General features: G+C 40.7%; 1 protein-coding gene across 4 annotated transcripts in view; it reads left to right on the forward strand.

Annotated features, from left to right (window-relative positions):
- The window catches only part of sgk1 (serum/glucocorticoid regulated kinase 1), a 35,895-nt gene extending 16,143 nt beyond the window's left edge, over positions 1–19,752 (forward strand). Inside the window, exons 4-14 of one of the 4 annotated variants that reach the window (XM_086263842.1) lie at positions 2,641–2,856; positions 6,422–6,485; positions 15,494–15,569; positions 15,786–15,861; positions 15,969–16,157; positions 16,274–16,405; positions 17,176–17,412; positions 17,532–17,627; positions 17,756–17,911; positions 17,994–18,083; positions 18,284–19,752. In XM_086263842.1, coding sequence (XP_086119968.1) covers positions 2,641–2,856; positions 6,422–6,485; positions 15,494–15,569; positions 15,786–15,861; positions 15,969–16,157; positions 16,274–16,405; positions 17,176–17,412; positions 17,532–17,627; positions 17,756–17,911; positions 17,994–18,083; positions 18,284–18,451 — 1,500 coding nt within the window. In that variant the 3' untranslated portion in view covers positions 18,452–19,752. Of the gene's footprint in view, positions 1–2,640; positions 2,857–6,421; positions 6,486–9,894; positions 10,321–10,524; positions 13,173–14,015; positions 15,370–15,493; positions 15,570–15,785; positions 15,862–15,968; positions 16,158–16,273; positions 16,406–17,175; positions 17,413–17,531; positions 17,628–17,755; positions 17,912–17,993; positions 18,084–18,283 lie in introns of those variants that run through there. The other 3 variants (XM_086263844.1, XM_086263845.1, XM_086263843.1) reach the window with 3 other exon arrangements.
- The last annotated feature ends 1,552 nt before the right edge of the window (positions 19,753–21,304 follow it).

Consider the following 21,304-nt stretch of genomic DNA (forward strand, 5'->3'; position numbering starts at 1 on the left):
GTTGTTATCTGCTGTGCAAAAGCCTCTTGACTTGGAGCTTTATCATACAGTTTCATGGCAAAGTCTACTGTATGGGGCTTAAGGGCATACCTTTAGGCAGTTTTATATTAATTTATTACTGGCCAAAGCCATCTTTCTCCTTGCTGACAGGAAGCAGGAAGCTTTAAAAATTGCTCAGATTGAGTTTTCACAGAGCTATGTAGCTGATGTCTCCTGGTATAAACATGGAAAATATTACTTCCTGAGTTGATGAGGTGAAAGGACAGATGTTGTTGGAGAGTGCTTACATAATGTAACCACTGTTTTCTTATTGGTCACAGCACAAAACAAGGTCAAAGGAGCAGGGAAAGGACTGGGAATGTGGAAACGGCATACATATATTTGTATGTGTGCGTGTGATATGCACTCCCTGCGGACATGAATTTTCATAACCCCAGAAGGAGGCTCAGATAGAGGCCATTCAATAAAAAAGCATGCATGATAAACATGTACGGTCCAATCGAATGAATAGCACTCGTTCGATTTAGACTTGCATACCGAGGGTAATACTGCACATAATTAAATATGATGAAATGCACAAAAACACACATTCAGTCACTGACAACTCAGGTCTATCACATTTCCTTTCTAATATGAAGTTAAATGTGTACATCCTTTCATACATCAACAAGTCTCTAACTGGTTTCACAATGGTACATTTAAGTTTATTAAAACCACAGAGCTATGTTCCTGTTTATGTAAATCACTAAGAATAGTCACATTTGGGGAAATATATACATTCTCTGACTATATAAGATGACTGATATTGACTTCATGTCTTTAGCTACAGTAGTTAGCCTAGCAAAAACACAAAGACAGAAAATGCTAGCCTGATTATGTCAAAATACAAAAATAACACAACCTCAGAGACACAAATATTTTTCCCTGAAGGTTTTTGGTTTTAATTTGCATATAAACAGACTGGCAGTAATAATTCATGAATTTATGGGGCATTACTTGGAATGCTAACTTATTAGCTTGATTTGTTAAGATATTCAATCATATACAGTTTGCCTCCACTCTAAAAGATTTCCAGTACAATTTCTCTGCCTGAATCTAACCTCATTTTAAGAAGACACTGATTCATGGGTGTGCATACTTACTATTTTACTGAGGTTCAGTGTGAAGTGAAGTTCAGTAGCCATTTATCTGGGTCACCTGAAACAAGTCGACACTGGCAGTGAAGTATTTGTGTCACAGCTTAACAACACACTGTAAAGCACAAAGCTGTTAGTCCTCCTGGTGTGCATGAGACAGATGGGTTTTTTTTTAAAGAGAAACTGTTTTTCTTGCTACTTACTCCTTGTAGTCTTTTTTTGTTTGTTTTGCTAGCCACTGTTCAGAACAGCAAAACAGCACCTAACGTGACTCTCTCACATTTTTCTACAAATATAAAAAACATAATTTTTCCTCTTTCTGACGTTCTGATACATAGATTTTATTAACTTTTGTTACCGAAAAAAGTTGTTTTCACATATTTCACACCTTTTTTAAAAAATTCGTTTTGCTAAGCTAGACTGTTTGGCTGCTGGCGTTAGCTGAATTAACAAACAGATAAGGAAATCGTATCCATCCACTCTTATGTAAACCTTAGCCAGAAGCAAACACACATTTTTATAAAATGCTTAATTGTTCCTTTAAGACAGTGACTATGACTAAATGTCATTGGAACAGTATGTGACCAGAGAAAACAGCTCATTATGAACTCTCCTTCTAACATTGGGTAACAGCTAAAATCAAGACCTGAACTATCCACATACAGGAAACTTTTTTACACCGAGTTGCAAAATTCACCTCAAATATGCTCACATGCAACGTCACTCACACACTGTATTTCTTCATGCACTCCTATGCAACTGTAATGTTGGGTGAGCAGAGCAGTGACCGCCGATAGAGGCCTTGATAAGATTCATTTGAAATGGCTCCAGTCACTGAACATGTCTACTCTGCATGCCAAGGGCAACATTTCCCTTACATAAGAGCTTTTCTAGGTCACTGGCACATATATCAGTGTGATTTGGCTTCCTCAAGAAATATTTGCACCTTGACTTTAGTTTACACTGTCACATGTGTGATATATTTCTCTCCCAGACCTCCTCTCACTTTTATATGTGTGTGTGACAGAGCTCTTAAATTATTTCTGTTTCTGATATGTGTTCTGGCAGTGTTGCTGGCCACTCACTAAGTAGTGATTGAGAAGAGGATGTTTGTGGAGAAATTGTCCTCTGGAGCATGTGTCACTGTGCAGCTGTCACAAGAGAGAAGATTACTGCTAAGACTGAGCCTGACTCACTCAGTTTATCCAGTGCAAAGCAAATCCGAGTCTCAGTTATTTGATTCATGAATGGATCAAACCCAGTACAGTTTAATCCATCAAATTTAAAAATGTCACTCACAATTTTTTTAAACACATAATTTGAGGCATAATTTAACTAGTAAATTGGTTAAACTGCCTTGACCGGTAAATGTGTCATACTGTAAAACTATCCAGGTTTTTTACTGCTATAACCAGCGTATCAATAAAGTTCTATTAGTCTTGGATATTATTCTGTTTGAAACTTTATTGGCTAATGAAAGAACACGACTTCTCTAAATTTTCAGGTTAGGAAGTGGAAAATGCTGGCTCGCCATCATGGTGACGGTACAGGCAAGCAGAAGGAAGCAGAGCCCGACCTCCACCTGTGTGGCTGCTCATCCTGGGGGATTCACGCCTCACCCCTCTTGGCCAGTCCCGTCATGCTGGAGTGTTCTATTTGCAGCGGGCCCTACATCAGCTACGCCCTAGAGGACACCTGGCAGCCACGCCAGCGTACACAGGCAAGTTTATTCTACAGCTACTCAGATTATTGCATCAAATGCTAACTTGTTGAGATAAACAGTGGATCCAAGAGTGATGGGAATTCCAGGTGTATTAAGCAGGAAAATTAAGGAAATCTCCAAAGAAATCATTACCAAAACCGTTGTTATATAATATCTATAATACCTGTATGTGGAAATAAAACATTTCAAATCTATATGTTATATGTGAAAAGACTGATTAAATAAATGCACCACCAGGCAGTAGGAGTAGTTACTGCTACAGTGCTCCCATAAAGTAGGCAATGGAAGTCTTTGTGGTATTTTGCAGGATTTCTAAAGGTCTCTGTCAAATCCTCCCCAAACATTAATTTCAGCTCATTTTCTTTTTTCTGTGGTGCAGTGTGTTTTCCGTGAATGTTGACATGATTTTAGAAGATAATTCTCTACATGAAGATCTGTTTTCCACGGCACCTACAGTTTTATTATGGATCATTTGACTCCTACTCTCTGTAGTGCAAAATGCTGATGGGCACACTAGTTGCATTGCTGAGCCTCCCTTTTGTATTCAGAGTAGAGTTCACCTTTGTAGCAGCGTTAAGGACCTTTACCAGATAAGTGCTTACCAGTTTTTATTACCTCTTCGCCATTCTTCGTCTTTATGTAATGAAAGTGTCATTCACCTGCTTCAAAATGTTGCTACTGAGGTAAATGTATAACAAGTTAACATGGTTTAATATTTGCCTCTCTCCCCTTGGATAATAGGGCATGCCACATTCCTACTGCCCAAAATTATTCAGGGAACTCAAGTTCTTATCTGCCAGCTTAATAAATAATTAACAGTTTACTGGTTTTACCTAGCTATGGTAGCGGTAAGCTGTTAAGTTTAAGAAAGGATGACAAGATTTTTTTTCTGTTGGTATAAATGAAGTTCTGTGAGTAACTCTATTTTTTATATCTTTCTTTTGCTAAAACGAACCCAGATCAGAGTTCCTCAGTCCTTTGTTGGTAAAAGTCGAAATGCTTCTTTTCTTTTTTTGCTGTTAAATGTGCCTCATCCGATGATTCACTGTCAAGTTACACAGACCGCTACCTCCCCTTGATCCCAACACAGAAAAAAATAAAATTAAATAAATTCTTCAACCTTGTTCTCTCTGCTTCAACAAGCCACACTGGTCTTCTTTTGGAAAATATGATGAAATATTAATGAACAGAAACCCCAGATTCACCATCGCTATGGATACATCTCCATCAGACCTTCGCTGAATCAATAAACAACCTGAAGAAAAGGAAAGTTAGTCAGGAGGGGGTTAACGGGGAAGGCAGAAAGACAGATGCAAGTGTAAATCCAAGGAGAAATGAGAAAGGAGCATGAATGGTGAAGCGATTGTAGACTGTAGAGAAAGATGTTGACAGTATGAGGGGATATGAACAATGTTTACAGTATTCGTGTCTGAGAGGAACGATGGAAAGATGCAGCAACTGTCAGCTATATAAAGACTTAGAGGTAAAATGACTGATGTGACAGGCAGACTGCTCAAAGCTTTGCCTCTGAATGAGTGAACAAACTGATGGGATTGGAATAACTTTTGTGCAGACACACAGGCACACGCACACACATCCTTATCCCTCGGCTTGTTTCGATCTTGAAAAAACACTCATGGGAGACTACTAAGTTTTCCGTGCTGCAATGTGGAACAACAAAGTAGGCTAAGATTGTGTTTACCAGGAGCCACTTTGAAAAGTTGATGACAGACGGCAACATCATTGAAAACTAATATCTGACAAGGCAGTGCACTTTGATGGGAATGCCCTGAGATGCAAATGCTGCCGGTCCTGTGACAGCTGCCGGTTATGTTGTATGTGGAAAAAGAAAAAGTGGGACAAGCTTAAGAAGCTACTATTGGGACTTGTGTGTTTACACTCGTATGTGTGAGTCATTTCTGCCTGTCACATGCAGAGAAATGTTTTGACAAAGTAAAAGACATCCAATTTCAGATGCGGATATGTTGACTCCATTACATTTATTTATGCTTCCCAGATAAAGGTTTTGCATTAAAAATACATTTTTCCTTTTATAGTTATCAATCTAGTCTTTCTAGTCTGTTGCCTGGTCTAGTCAGGGCCCATTTTTCATGTTTGGAATATAGATGAGTTTTAAGCAAATTTATTAAAGAGTCATTTCCACATTCAAGTTGTTAGCTATTTTTGTTTTAAGCAACAGATTCACAAAAAATCCAAATAAATAATAGAGAAAATTCTATGAAAGCTTACTTATAAAGAGCCATGCACACAGGAAGAGACTAGAAGTGGTGTGATGACCAAAGACCATCAAAACTCAATGAAACTGAAAGACCTGGGTAATTGAACAGGTTAAATAATCATTTAGAAGAAGAAATGGTCAGATATTGAGGTAAATACAACTCAGCTTTGAGTCAAAAATTAAAGTGGCTTTCAATGGAAGCAAAGGATACATGTGATTGATAAATTATAGGTTGGAAAGCATATTAGACATTTATTAACTAAGCCCCGTAGCTATATAATGCATAATCCATTATATAAACCCTGCATTTTGCTTCACACCTAGTCGTAGGTCAGTTAGTGGATACTTTACTCCCATTGGTACCCTTTGAGAGTATGAGAACTGTGTACCCATCCACAGTGATTACTTTTGCCTAGTCATCCCAGCCCCTTCCTGTGTGCATTGCTCTTTTAGAAGCAAATGTAAGCTCCAGTTTGTAAGTTGACTAGCTCATCTTACCTCAACAATAAAATGCTATTTAGACACCAAAGTATCATTAACAATTAAATTCTATGTATCAATATGTAGCATAGTATATCAGCTTCAGAGGCACTTTTTTCTCCCTGCAGTCTTCCTGCAGCAACTCTTGTATCCTGTAAATGTCTTTGGCCCAACTGAACGAGATGAGTTTCATTTTGGCATTCTGTCTGACTGAAGAACAATGATGCTGTTATACTGTCGTTTAAAGCAAGCGATCCAACCACTTTTTAGAACAGGAAACCAAGAGAATCAGTGAAGTCTCACACTGGGAATCCAGCCTTAATAAGACATGTCGAGGGGAGCTAGCTGGAATGAAGGCCTAAATCAGTGTGGGAGAAAACCAGCGTGCTTTAAAATGCCAGCAGTCAAAAAGGTCACACCTCATATAGTCACCATTTATATAGTTAAGAATATCAACTTAGACTGATGATTTCAAAACAGCTTAGCTTTATTTTATTGCATTTTCCCCCCTTTATATTTTATTCTAGCAAATCAAGCAAAAAAGCATCGACTAAAGGGAAGGAATGGATTTTGACCTTTTAATCAACTAGCAATGAATCGAATTTGTCTTGATATGGATTATTTCACTGTAGATAGATGTTATTTTGTTGTACTTGGGTGTTATTCTACTGTACATAGATATTATTTTACAGTATATAGCTGTTCCTTTAGTGTATTTAGATGTATGCCATAAAATGGATTTTAAAACACCAACTAAAATAACAAGAACAATCTTACTTTTATATTTGTTTCTCTTGAGTATTTGACTTGCTTTTTCTAAGTGGTGCCATATTTCCCCCCCAGGCTATGGACCTGTACTACCACAATGAGTCAGACCCAGACAGCTACTGTTGCCCTGGTGACAGCAGTAAGTAACCAGCAACTAAGCCTGTTGTTTTGTATTCTTCCATTTCCTGCCTCCTCCTTCTTTCCCTCTGCTTTCCTACTGTGACTCCACATCACAAACTCGTATTCCTCTGTTGTTTCTTTCCACCATCCCACTCCAGCAGTCCCAGCTCATTTCTCTTTATTGTCGCCAGTGACGTTTATTTTTTTCTGTAAGTCCAAAGTAATCTTCATTTTGCTCTACTTGTTTGTTGTTGCGTCTTAGTCCAAACCTAATGAGGTTGTGACTTCACCTTACCTCACCACTTTGCCCTCTGATCCACCCTCTAAACTCCTGGGATAATAACTGTTGTTCAGAAACCAAGATTACTTATTTGTTTTGTGGAAACTTGCAAAGCAGTAGTTACAGAGGCAATCCTCAGGACCGATCATTATGCACACAATGCAGTGACCTTTTCTGTTTACAACCTCTCGGGCGCTTGTTGCTTACATGTGTACAGTTGGGTGAAAGTCTACCTTGGTTTATGGCCAAAATGACAGTAAGTGACTGTACTTTAATTTTCCATCATGCTTCACAGTTGTGCCACAAATCAAGCTCCAGTACAAAGTGCATAGGCTGTATGCGTGACATGTTTTGGCACACACTGCCTATCTTCTTTCAGTGGCTGTCAATTAACACAATAGCCAAAGCATAGGCTCCACCGAGTATGTCCGTGTGTGTCTCTGTGTGTGCGTTCCCACGAACCACTTTCCTCCCTCTTTGCAAATTCAGTTTATTAATTCTAAGTAATAAATATCAGATGAAAGGCAACATTTAGCATTTCCTGCTTTGCACTGGAATTGTACAGAATCTTTAGGAGCTATCTGTTTCCAATTAAATTATTTGCTTGTACTATCATTAACTGTGTAGAAAGTGAAATTTTAAGTAATACGTAAATGTCACTTAGTGCTATAAAGAACCACAAGAAGAACCATATTGCATTTAAATACCAGTGTTATATGACTGTTACTATATTGTTGTTTATTATTACTGCAGAAATAAGCTTTTAATGGCTAAGGTTCTGTTTCTTTGGGCTGTATCCTTGCTTGACTTTGACTTGTTGGAGCAGCTAAGATTTGAACCAGTGACCTTCCAGTGATTAGACGACAATCAAAGTGCGTCATTTGCAAAAAGCTTATCATATAAACTTTATCTATACAGAAATGTTCTCATTCATAAGCATTTGTAGTGCCCAAAATATTTAGAACAAATATTTTTGTTCTAAGAATTAAAGGTGCAGTACAATGGCGTGTACTACTCCCTACACAAATCTGACTTTTGTCATCTGAGGACCTGTTAGAGGTCTGTTTCTTCTTGTCCAATTGCTCATTGATGCAGCTTATTTTTCTGCTGTGGTTTGAGGCAGTTGGGCTGCTCTGTGAAGGGAGTAGTACACACTCTCGTATTGAGATTTTAGGTTGCTTTGCATTGGAGTAACCAACAACTTTGGAGTTTTAGAAAAATGACTAGCCATTTTGAAAGTGTTCTCAAATGTGTGGAGGCTGATGAACCAGACACTTAACTAGAGTTATGCTCACATAGTTTAAAAAAGGGTTTTCAAATGATCAGTTAACAATTAATATGATAAATTTGCAATCGATAACAGCGGTGTGATAGTTGCTTATCAAGGCCTGTACAAAACCTCGTAAAATTCAGTGCTTTTATAGCTAAAAAAATATATTTTCCTTTACAAGAGAAAGGTATTTCATAGTCGGCAAAACATTTTAAATCTGAAGTTTAAGTGCCTGTTTGAGCTTAAGCACAGTCCTGAAGTAAACTTGCATTCTGTACTACTGCAGCAACTGTGCTGCAGATCTGCAGGTAAGAAATGTGACAAGAACCGTATTCTGGTTTTTTGGGGGTTTTTTTTGGCTGGCAGTAGTGTGCCTGTTAATAATGGGAGTTTTCAGCGGATGGATAGAAATCCAAGCAATTAGCGGAGATGGTGACAAGCTGTTCCTGTGGCCTCCGCTGTCATGCTGCTACATCCTGTCGATCCACATTGAGCAATTAGTGGCTTTTGGAGTACTTAGAAGTTGAGGACCGTCACATATGAGTCGTTTACAGTGATGCACCGATGTATGTGACACATGAAGCGGTGCAGAGAGACAAAGACTGAGGGATTGATCCAGTAATAATAATAATTATAGGGAGCAGGGATCTGACTGGCTAATTTTTACAGAGGAAACCATGCCTGTGTTATTTTTTTACTCCTCTCAATAAGGGCAGTCTTATGTAACCAACACTACTTGCAAAAGAAACCCTTACTGGAAACACAAATATGCTAGTGCTATAAATCAGCATGTACACATTGACTTATGGTGCTTTTCCCTGTGGCAGCAGGTTTATATAACATGTTAATTGCTAAGCCTGGATTTGAGTGTGTGCATGAGGGGGTGCGTGTTCTCAAATTTTCCTTTTGTTCTGATGTACAATATTATCAAAAGGTCTGTTTTAAAGCTATTATTTACTCTTTTTTTCCCTGCGTGTATGACGCATCATTTACCTGTGTCAACCTGCCTTTCAGCGCTTAACACACAAACATGCTGCTCACGCCTACACACAGCACGCACATATTTGCAAATACAACACAAATATATGCATATAATTCGTAATATAATATACAATTCCATAATAACACTGCAAATCCAAAGTGATATCACAGGACTGAGAAGAAAGTCTGAACACATTAATTTGTATTACACCTTAAAAATTAATAATAAGACCTTTAATAGAAATATATATAGGTCGAGATTAGCTTGCTCCACTTTTCTCAGCTAAGCTACTAATCACAGATAAAAATAAAAATGTAACAGTGATGTAACAGTTTTCTAGTAAAACGCTATGCCATCTCTGACACTATCATGAGTGTCTTCCTGGAGTTACATAAACATTTCAAGGAAATGGGAATTTTTGGTGATTGAGTGACTTGCCATTTTACTTCAAGGAAGTGATTAGGAAACTTCAGGGCCAAACATATACGCCTCAAATGCCACAGGTGACCCAGTGGACATGTCCATCAAAGCAAAGATCAAACCGGGAAGCAAAGGATGCGGTATCGATATTGATAGTCAAGCGGGCCATCTGACAGTCCTCCATGTCCAAAATAAAAGCCTAGCTGTCCTCTGTGAACAGCCGAGGACTTTATATAACAGTGTCATTTGGTTCCTCATCGCCAAGGCTCATTCACATTCATCACCAGATCAGCTTTACTCACAAGCACCCTCACCATCCTCGACACACAAAGAGTGGACATTAGGACATGGACGGATGAGAGGCTGAAAGAGATGAGCGTATTTAATAAACGGATGCCAGATGCCGGAAACAGGATGAAAATGGGCATATGCCGGTCTTTGTGTATGTGTGGCTATGCTAAAGGTGGGTGGGATGAGGCAGCAGGATTGTGTTTCCATGTATACTACAACTCTAATATCCTGCACCAAGTCAACCCCATCCTGTCCTTTCATGGCTCACAGGGTCTCTGTGTGAGTCAGTTATTTCTTTGGCATTGATGGCAGTGCCACTCACGGGTTACATAACATACTAGTGTCTCACACACATAGGCAGCAAACACACAGCGTGAGTATTGTGGGAGCCTCCTCTTGTTCAGGCCTGAGCTTGGAGCAGCCTGCGAATCCTGAGGCGAAAGCAGGCCAGATAGGAAAAACACTGAGAGAACCTTTGTTACAGCCGCTCCCTCGCTCCAATTTCTTCCTCTCTTCTGATCTTCGCTCAACACTTTGCTCTCATTTCATTCGACTCTTGGCTATGACCAAACAAGTGCAGAGTGAAGATCAATGCTTACACCCTGACGAAGGTAAGGCAGCGTCTTCTTCTTCGTCTTCATCGTCATCTTTTTAAATCTTCTCCCTCAGTGCAGAAATGGCTATATTTTCAGCCATTCCTCTGAGGACAAAATGCAAGTCATTCTGCTAAAGACTAATTTTTCAAGTTCAGCACTACAGTAGCTCTCTCTTGGTATGTCATTTTCCTGTCATCTTGCTATTTTTTGAAGGAAGAAATATTAGATGCTTCAACTTGTGTGGCATTTCTGAATTTTCCGAATGTTGATAAAAGATGTCAGTTTTAATCCCACGCGGAGTGTTGCTGAAGTGTCACGCAGAATCGTAGATTAAATGCCCGTTGAAGGATGTCACTACCACACAGCACCTTGCACTGCCTCAGTAATAAATATCTTTCACTCAGTTCTTGGTGGTGCAGTGAGGACGGGCATGTGGAGCAAATTTAGGATGTGCTTCCAAGTACTCTTGTGCCCTTTCTCCCTTTTTTAGAAAGTGTGCTCTGTGGGTCTCTCTTCAGGCTTGTGGGTGCTTGCATGTCCTTTCAGACTCCCTGCAGGTTTGTTTTGCCCTCCAGCTCAGCGTTATGTGTATGTGTGAGTGTGTGAATCAGGTGGCTGTGGTGGGCAGATTAATAATAGATTTTGCCCTGACTTAAGGGAGAAGAAGAGACAGCAGTAAAAAGTTGAGGCTGTATTTAAAAAACTGCAGAGTCACCCATGGAAACAACCTGACTCTGCACAATTCTCATCTTTGAGTGTGAGACTAGAAAGTTCGATTCAGAACACCAAGACTGGCAGGGTAGTTTTATAAGTGCCCGTGAGCAAAACTACAGTGTGCAGATTCCTAATAGCCAACATATCAATCAGACTCTGGGGAAATAATTATTTGATCCCCTGCTGAATTTGAGTTTGCTCACGTACAAAGACGTGAACAGTCTTTAATTTTTATGGAAGTTTCATTTTAATGGAGAGAGAAAGAACATCAACTAAAAATCCAGATATAAAAAACACATTACATAAAAGTTATAAACTGCTTTGCAAGCTACACGGGAGGAGCTTGTTAATGATCTGAAGGCAGATGGGACAACAGTCACCAAGGACACGAGTGGTAACACGCTACGATGTAATAGAAGCATATGTACAGACCCTTAAGTTTGCCACTGAACGTCTAAATGATTCAGAGAGGCAAGGAAGAAAGTGTGGTCAGATGAAACCAAAATGGAGCTCTTTGGCTTCAACTCGACCTGCTATGTCAGAAATGCTGAGCATGTCCCAAAGAACATCTCCACAGAACATCTCCACAGTCAAGCATGGAGGTGGAGACATTATGCTTTGGGCTGTTTTTCTGCTAAGGGTACAGGACGACTTCTTGGCACTGAGGGTCCATGCACCATCAAATCTTGGCAGAGAACCTCCTTCCCTTAGAGAGAACACTGAAGGTGGATTTTCCAACATGACAATTGAAACTGAAAGGTTTTATAGAGTTTCTGTAAAGAGGAGTGGTCCAAAATCCCCCCTAGTAACGTGTGCAAACCTGGTGTGCAACCACAAGAAACATCTTACAGCTGCGCTTGCCAACAAGTGTTTCTCCAACAAGTACAGAGTTGTCATGTCATAACATGCAAAGGAATTTATAACTTTTATGTAATCTGTTTTTAACCGACTATATAAATGTTGATGCTTGCAGCTGATCAAAAAAGAGAAAACGGCTTCTCAGAATAGACCAAGGCTAAATAATTTCATGAAAAGCAGACATATTCAGGCTCCAAGGTTTAGCTCATTAATCGATAAGAACTCGGCATTGCTCCTGTTGCTCCTGACACAGGTGTGCCAAGGCACTGTTAATAAATACCCACAAAAAATTAAGATAAAAATAACATAAACTGCATTGCACAACTTTTTTTTTGAAAAAGGCGCAGTTTACGTCAGAGTTCGTGCAGAACTGCAATAAATGATCACTGCCTTGTCATTTGTATCCTCACCTCCCCTGCTTCCTTTCACTTATCACTGAGATGCCTTATCTCACTCACTCCCAAAGACTCCCAAAGAAAAAGAAATATGGGAAAATTCATGAAAGACACTACCGTAAGAACATATCAGGTAGATAAAAGTACTCAGGATAATGAGAAAGCATTTCATCAATAGACAGGTTAATTAAAGGCCCAAACACTGGCAACGGCCAACTTGCCAACTCTGTGAATTTCTGCATCTTTTTTAATTCTGAGCGCAGCGTGTGAACCTCGGGTGGCTGGTGGAAAAACACTGGATATGAAAATGAACTTTTTTTTTAAAGGGGGAAATGTTATTCTTCTTCTACACTTAGCCTTTAACTATAACCCAGCTTCGTAATGCTGTCACAGGGAAGTACAATCCCAAGTATACAATACAGATGGATGATGAGGATTATTAGCTCATACTTAATATTAGCCTTACCCTTAAATCCATATCAATGTAGGGTGGAAATAAACATGTGCATTTTTGTGTGGACACTTTTATTCATCCATTCATCCTTTTCCACTTATCATCAGGATCACGGGGTATTTTTAAATTAAAGTTCAAAGTTTAAACGCTTAACTTACAACTCGAGCAAACTCAAGGGGAGCATTTGAAGGCAGCAAAACCCCCGCCCTCGAGAAAAGTCATGCAACCATGCAACGAAACACAAAACTTGGAGAGTGGAAGGAAATAGAGGCGGGACGTCTCCGCCCTTTTAAAGAAAGAAGAAAAAAAAATGCTGGATGAAGGTCTTCAAGAAAAGGAATGCGGTGTAGTTCGATTACCTCCCTGCCGAGGAGCCAAACCTTTGTTCTAGTAGTGATTGGGATATAGAAGCATCCACATGAAAGACAAAACGACATCTCTGACGTGTAAGTACGCTCAGTATACTTTTGAAAACACCGGCAATCGTTTTACAAAGAAAGAAAGAAAAAAAATCGCTGTTGTATTTGGATCGTACACTTGTAGGAAACTACAAATCCGCAGTGGGGTTTTTTTTATACACTTACGGCGCAGGTATGCGTATTTTAATAGTTAACTAATGCAAAGCAAGCGCTTCTAACACAGTTTGTGCATGTCTGTGTGTGTCAGTGTGTCCTGCGAAGAAAACACAGGCACACATACTTGGTGTATGTGGGGGTGGGGGGGCTCCCATTCATCCCATAATCCCATGACCTGGATTTAGGGGTGGCTGTAGCTCAGGTGGCAGAGCAGGTCAGCCACTAATCAGAAGGTCGGTGGTTCGATCCCAGGCTGCATGCCAAATATCCTTGGGCAAGATACTAACCCCGTGTTTGCCTACTGGTGGTGGTCAGAGGGCCCGGTGGCGCCTGTGTCCGGCAGCCTCGCAGCCTCGCCGGCAGCCTCGCCTCTGTCAGTGCGCCCCAGGGCAGCTGTGGCTACAATGTAGCTTGCCATCACATTGTGAATGTGTGTGTGAATGGGTGAATGACTGAATGTAGTGTAAAGCGCTTTGGGGTCCTATGGACTAGAAAAGCGCTATACAAATGCAGGCCATTTATGATGCTCATATCTATTTAATTGTCTTGCTGATAGAGAGTCTCTTTAAAAGCGCAGCTGAGAGCTTGGTAAGTCTCTCTTGCAACTTGTTGAGCTCCGGTGATGCTGCAGGTAGACAAAAAGAAAACTTCCGAGCTGAAAGGTTTGTTTTCTGTGGAATCTTATTGCAGTGCAGTTTTTTTTCTTTTGATATTAACTACGGAATTGAGATCTTTTAAAAATGCATTTTTCTTGTGTTTCAAAAATTGTGCGGCGCCACTTTGGTACTTAGAGTGCGTTTGTCTCCGTTCTCCTCACGCACAGTGATCGGCGTCTCGATTAAGTGCTTTTGGCCTTCACATGAGATATCATCTTACGCACATTCCACGGAGGGGTGTAGATAGAACTTGAACCAGGTGCCTTACATAACCGTGTATAACTGAGCCCGTCTGCTCTTCAAGTGTGCCAGCGCAGAAAACTAATCATTTTCTGCATTGTTACACACATTTTTTCAACCCTCATATTCTAATACTTTGCTTTTTTCTTACTGGTAAGTTAAAAACACACTGTTTCGTCTTTGTTTTACTTTGGACTGACTGTGTACAGGAGTTTCACTCTGTACTTTTCCACTACCAGTGGCTTTTCTTGGCATCTGGCCTCCCTCGGCTCAGGCTCTCCCTCTTGTCCTTTGTGTGCCGGGACAGCCTGCGTCACTCCCGACGGTTTTAAAAGAGGAACAGCCAAAAATTGAACTTGATAGTCCTCGTGACGAGGCTATCAAATTATTTGTACTGAACCTTACTGTACACTCAGCGCGAATACACACGGTGCAGGAATGACAGAAATAAACAGGGACTTGTGGAACAGTCACGAATGTCTCGATCAGTTCTGTTTTAGTGTGCACTCATTTGTAAGACAAAGTCCATCCTGTATGCCTGAAACACTAAGTGGCACCATATGTTAGGCTGTTTACTGGATACATCTGGATTTCATTTGCCCATAGGGTTTGTGTTTGCAGTTTTTGTGTGTGTAGATTGAAAATGTGTTTATTTCGTGGTCGGTTCAGACTGCCTGACTCTCGCCTTACTCTCGGGGGTGTTAAAGTTGGAATGGTATTGCACAAACTTATGTGCAAATACCATTCCAACTTTACAGTGAGTACAGTAGTAATCACATCTTTTTTTCTGCCTTTTGTCCATGTTTTTGACGCAAGCACGGCTGATGTGCGGCCATGACGCGTTGGGAGCGCAATGACCGCTGATTTGTCGAAAAACGGGATCGATCGCCTTCTCTTGGTTCACTTACCAAAGCTAAATGTTTACCAAGGATCACGCCCACCCGGGAGGTGGAGTAGGGGGTATGGAGTGTTGTGGCGTATGGGGTGGAGAGAGACAGCTCCTCCCTCTTCGTAGCCCTATGTAAAGCGAGTGCCAGGGCTAGATGGAGTTTGGTTTTTGGCAGTCTGGAATCGCGGAGCTGCTTTTTAACTCATCATGACGGTCATAACAGAAACGCAAGAGCCTGTGCTGACTTACTCGAAGTCTAGAGGGCTAGTGGCATTAGTCACGGGTATGGATAACAACAAGATTTTAATTTATGATGATGATTAGTGGAATCTCTATGTTGCTTTTTTCCTTTTTAGTCCAGTGTAAATAATCTTTCCATCCGTCTTCTTTTTTCCATTGTTTTGCAGCTTTTATGAAACAAAGGAGGATGGGTCTGAACGACTTCATTCAGAGGCTAGCCACAAACTCCTACGCCTGCAAGCAGTGAGTATCAACTCACATCTGACTCATATTATTGTTCTGCGCTCAGAGTGGAGATTGAAACATTGGGAAACCCAACCAAACATTCTAGTTATACTGCACTGAAGAAATATTTGATGTGTGGAATGATGTTAGTCTTTTCATATTAGTGCAAATCTTTGGTCATTTGTGTGGAGATGAACTAAGTTTGAACTCGGTGTGGTTGTTGTTGTTTTTCAGTTCCGAGGTTCAGTCCATCCTGAACTTGAGTCCTCCTCAGGATCCTGAGCTCATGAACACAAACCCCTCTCCTCCTGTAAGTAAAATGAATTGTGCAATATACGGGCATATCCTCTGTTTTCATGCTTATCATACATGTTATGGCTCCAACTTTTTTTAATCATCTCTGTCCTTCCCTCACAGCCCAGTCCATCCCAACAGATCAACCTCGGCCCATCATCCAATCCTTCGGCCAAGCCCAGCGACTTCCACTTCCTCAAGGTTATCGGCAAGGGTAGCTTCGGAAAGGTTTTGCTTGCACGCCATCGCACGGATGACAACTTCTACGCTGTGAAAGTCTTACAGAAGAAGGCCATTCTCAAGAAGAAGGAGGTATGTGTGCTTGCAGACATGTTTTTGAATTTGAACTCGTACACACAAATTGCAAGCATACCACGCAAGGTGTGTTCATGTCATCCCCCCTAACCACCTCTCTTTGTTTCAATCAGGAAAAACACATTATGTCAGAGAGGAATGTGCTGTTGAAGAATGTCAAGCACCCGTTCTTGGTGGGCCTGCACTATTCTTTCCAAACAGCGGACAAACTGTACTTCATCTTGGACTACATCAATGGCGGAGAAGTGAGTTACTAGCTCAACTGCTGACACGTAGAAAGATGGACAGTCTGATCTATTTAATGCTGGAATTAAGGTCGAATAAATTAGAGGATAACTTTGAGATAGAGGAAGAAACGAAAGGGAACAGAGGCACCAGACGTGACCTGTAAACTGAGGAGGAGTTTAAAGGAATAGTAATGCCTTTCCAGATCAGAAACAAAGATGAGACAGAGCAGAGACAGACAGAGGGGATATCCTGTCATGAGAAGAAGAATAGAAGCTGCTGCTCTCTGTTTTTTTTTTTCTTTTAAACTAAAGGAAACACCTCTCAGGAAATCATCGAGGAGGGGGGGTTGGGACAGCAGAAAAAACTGTGGGCCAAAAATAGCAGCGCCATTCAGACTTGGTGTGCCTCTAATCGAGCTAATTTCCTGTGATTGTTGGACGAGCAAAGACAGTGCTGATTAAATATGGGCCTCATCAGGAAGCAGGATGCATTTACTCTCTTTTTCTCCTTTCTCTCTTTTTCCCTCCATCCTGCCGGTCTCTCACTCCACCTTTGGTCCTCAATTCATCTGTCTTCTCTTGTCAAACTTTTTAAGCTGTCGCCATCCTGCCTCTTAATTTCCTCCCATCCGGTTTCCTTTCTGTCTCTGTCTTTTTTCATCCATTAATTTCCTACCCCTACTTATATATATAATTCTAACAGTGTAATCAAGTTTAGTTATCAGGAACAAAACTGCTCTCTGCACTTGTTTCAAAGACACTTTTTTCTGTTTCCCTCTATGTTCCAGTTGTTCTACCACCTGCAGAGAGAGCGCTGCTTCCTCGAGCCCAGAGCCAGGTTCTATGCAGCAGAGATCGCCAGCGCACTGGGATACCTGCACTCACTAAACATTGTCTACAGAGACCTGAAACCAGAAAACATCCTGCTGGACTCCCAAGGACACATCATTCTCACAGATTTTGGACTCTGCAAAGAGAACATTGAACCCAATGGGACAACATCAACTTTCTGCGGTACTCCAGAGGTAAGGAGAAGCTGTTCAGTGTGGCTCTGCTGTTAAGGTTTTCTCACAGTTGTCTGTAATAGCTGACCGTTTTAACTTACCATTTCTTATCATCTTTTGTTCTTTTTCTCCCTCTGCAGTATTTGGCTCCTGAGGTGTTGCACAAGCAGCCGTATGACAGGACAGTAGACTGGTGGTGTTTAGGAGCTGTTCTCTATGAGATGCTGTATGGCCTGGTGAGTACTTCTAATCATATTACATTACTTTAAATTGGAATAAAATTAGATATTTACTGTTGTCTTATTTGGAACACTGAAAATATTACAGGCATTTATGCTAATTTCCTCTTTTATTCTGCCACCAGCCTCCGTTCTACAGCCGCAACACAGCAGAGATGTACGACAACATCCTGAACAAGCCACTGCAGCTGAAACCCAACATTTCCAACTCGGCTAGACACCTGCTGGAGGGCCTGCTGCAAAAAGACCGGACAAAGAGACTGGGCTGCTCCGACGACTTCGTAAGTCTCCATCTCATTTGATTGTTTACACACCACACGTGGTGACGAGCATCATTTAATTGTTTTGTCATTTCTTTTCCAGATTGAAATTAAGAACCACATATTCTTCACCCCCATCAACTGGGATGACCTCAATGCAAAGAAGATCACCCCTCCCTTCAACCCCAATGTGGTATGCTCCCCTTTTTTAACACTCTGTTAAGCCCTGAGAAAGTCAGCTTTATGAATTTTCACTGTACCCGCTCTTAGTATTTACACAACGTAACTAAAGAGCATGAAACATCGTCACTTAATAAATTTCCAACTATGGTAAGGTATTTTAAAGGTTGGCTAATTCCTGCTTGTCTCCCTGCTCCTTCCTCTCTCATGCAGACGGGGCCCAATGACCTACGGCACTTTGATCCGGAGTTCACAGACGAGCCGGTACCCAGCTCCATCGGTTGCTCCCCAGACAGTGCACTCGTCACAGCCAGCATCAAAGAGGCGGCCGAGGCCTTTGTGGGCTTCTCTTATGCCCCATCTATGGACTCCTACCTATAGGATTTAAACACAGGCACTTATCATAGACACTAGTTTAGACTTATTGGGCATGAAACGAGGCATGCCCGTGGACTTGCATCGTGACCCCACTCAATGTTTACCATCAGAATGATGGACATCTCCGAAACCTAACCCCGCGACAACTCTGCATCTACAAAGACTTTAAACATGTGTACTTTGCCACATCCTCTGCAACTCTTGAATGCTTGCCACAAGAGGATGCCCAGTTGGAGTTCTGATCCTCAAGCTTTTACTTTCACTACCTGCAGTCCCCTTTCAGCCTTCAGTTGTTCATCTATTTCCTGATAGTGGAGGTCGTTTGCACACAGGCAGCTTAAAAGCTCCCCTTGATCCCGACGCCACGAGATACAAGCACACGTCCAAGTTCCCACCTTTTTCAAAGAGAGGAAGGCCGGACCAGGCCCAGAGAAGATTTCCATTTTCATCTCTGTAGCGAAAGAACCTTCCCTCTTGAGATTTCTGCTACCACCTGTGAGGACCTTACCTTTTGAGCGCGAATGAGTAGCTTGGAGATGACATTCATTTTGGTGCTTTAGTTTCTTTTCATGTACTTTCCGTGTGTTTTGAAAAGGGAGTTATTTAAAAACCGAATGTTACAGAGAGACAGATGGGGTAATTTAATTTTTCTACAAGGTGCCTTTATATTTTTTTCTCTCCATCAGAACTTACATCATTTGAGTTTGACTGTGTCGACACTAACATCAGAGTTTTATCTGCTCTGCACCTGATTTTTTTTTTGGTTTTGTTGAAGTCACTATCGAGGAAAGATGTAGCACTAAGTTAATCCAATTCTTCTGTCTTTAACATGTGACATGTTAGAACTCGAATGATGTTTCACGTCTTCTTTTGCACATAAAACAACAATGCTGATAGATGGAAAGAGAGCGCACTGCTGCTGCTAGGTGGCGACAAGAGGGATGTGTTGTGCAATGTTTTGGGGAGAGCTGCTCGCCGACCGAGTTCCCCCTCATTCCTCCAGTCTTCCACCTGCCACGCAGTAATGTTAACGGCAGCCCGCGGACGGGCTGACACTTTAACTGAACATTCCATTTTAATATTGCTGTAATGCAGTTTGACGGTATTTAAGTTTGTTTGTATATTTGGAGTTCTGTGTACTAGTTTTAATGTATATTCAACAACAAAAAATGACTAAAGGTATGCTTAAATATGTATACAGTATGTAACAATGTTAAATGTACTGTAAATTGTAAAAATTGTTTAAGATTTACGTGACCATGTTTGGTTTGCAATAAAAGTTTAACTTTATTACACCTTACAAATGTGTTATTATTATTGGTAAATGACTTGTGCACAGAAAAGCTTAGCTGATTCCCCTTTGGCTTGAAATGTCTTTGCCTCTACAGAAAATAAGTACTTCAGAGTTAAAGAAAAGCCCAGCATGAAGAAACATTTACTAGTCCTGGTTGGAACACATTTGAACTACTGAATGTCCCACTTTAGGTTAGAATGAACTTTATCCTCCTCCATGCGTCAGCAGCCTTACACAACAGTGACTATGACATTCAGCTGTGTCTGCCTGGGTGTGTGAAGGGTCAAAGTATTTGCTAATAAAGCCAGTACAGGTTAAACAAAAGTCAGTGCACCCATGAGCAATGCTTTGCTTTGAACTAGAAAACAGGCACATAGGTGAGAGGCATTTTGTTCCAGTGCTAATAAACTAATATTAACAAAATAAACTAACAGGTTGGCATGCTGATGAGCTACTATGTCCTTCTGCTAGAGTTCAAGGTTGTGTCAGTACTCAATAACATCCAGGGGATTGTTGTGAAGGTGAACCCTGACCTCTACGTTCCTTTGAGGGGAAGAAAAGGAGAAAGAATTGGCCACCAGAGACAAGTGTTATAAGGGGGCAGAGGTGGCAAAAGTACAGACTTTCTTTGCTTAAGAAGGAGTACAGATACCTGGGTTAAAAAAATACTCCAGTAAACGTTGATGTTTTTTTATTCCATTAAAAGTGAAAAAGTACAGGCTCTGAAATGCACTCAAAGAAAGAAAGTAAAAAGTATCTTCTTGAAGGACAATTATACGAGCTATTTCTGTACAAAGTTAACTGAGCCTTGTGCTACATTAATATGTTAGTAAAATAATATTGCTACATGAAAAACCAAGAATTATTCAAATTTAAATTCTAATTCTAATGAATCTGTTATGTGTTAAAATTCCCTTTACTGAACCCTTTACTTCAGCAGGTTGGAAAACCCTAAGATCGGTTGAAGTAGATCAGCATAGGGAAAAGAATTACAGCTCACAATAACTTCTAATGTGAGCTCCAGCAGATTTTCTTTGTGTACATGGCGTGATCAGCTGACCTGCTGTTCTTTGTGGATTTACACAACTGAATTAAGCAAGATGTCAGCAGTTTCACAAGCTATCATGGCTGATGTCCATCCCCTACCCGGACACTATACTGTTTATACTGCCTTTACACCACACGGTATAAAGTAAGAATTCAGCGAATTCATCTAAGCATCATCAGATTATATACAAATTAATCTCTGCTACACTTGCCGTAACCTAAATCTGACTATCAGCACCTCAGCCACCCACTGTGCACCAGTCCAACACAGTGCTTCACTGTGAGTTCACATCAGTACTGCAAACTAACCTGTTTATCTTGCACATAACTACTAAACAGTATTTTCGTGCACCATTTGAGTAACACAACATTAGTGTAGCTTTGTTTGTTTTGCAGGAACGTTTCACAAAACGAAAATGCATAATTAATCAAAACACATCATATATAAATCCATCATGTTATTAAAATTATGACATCACACGTAAGCCTTAAATTTGCCATTAATCAAGCGTCAC

Source organism: Aulonocara sp. 'chitande type north' Nkhata Bay, linkage group LG15 (genome assembly GCF_057382095.1).
Source record: "Aulonocara sp. 'chitande type north' Nkhata Bay isolate Kocher_YH1m ecotype deep benthic linkage group LG15, A_spYH_male_GT1.1, whole genome shotgun sequence".
In the NCBI taxonomy this organism is placed as follows: Eukaryota; Metazoa; Chordata; class Actinopteri; order Cichliformes; family Cichlidae; genus Aulonocara; species Aulonocara sp. 'chitande type north' Nkhata Bay.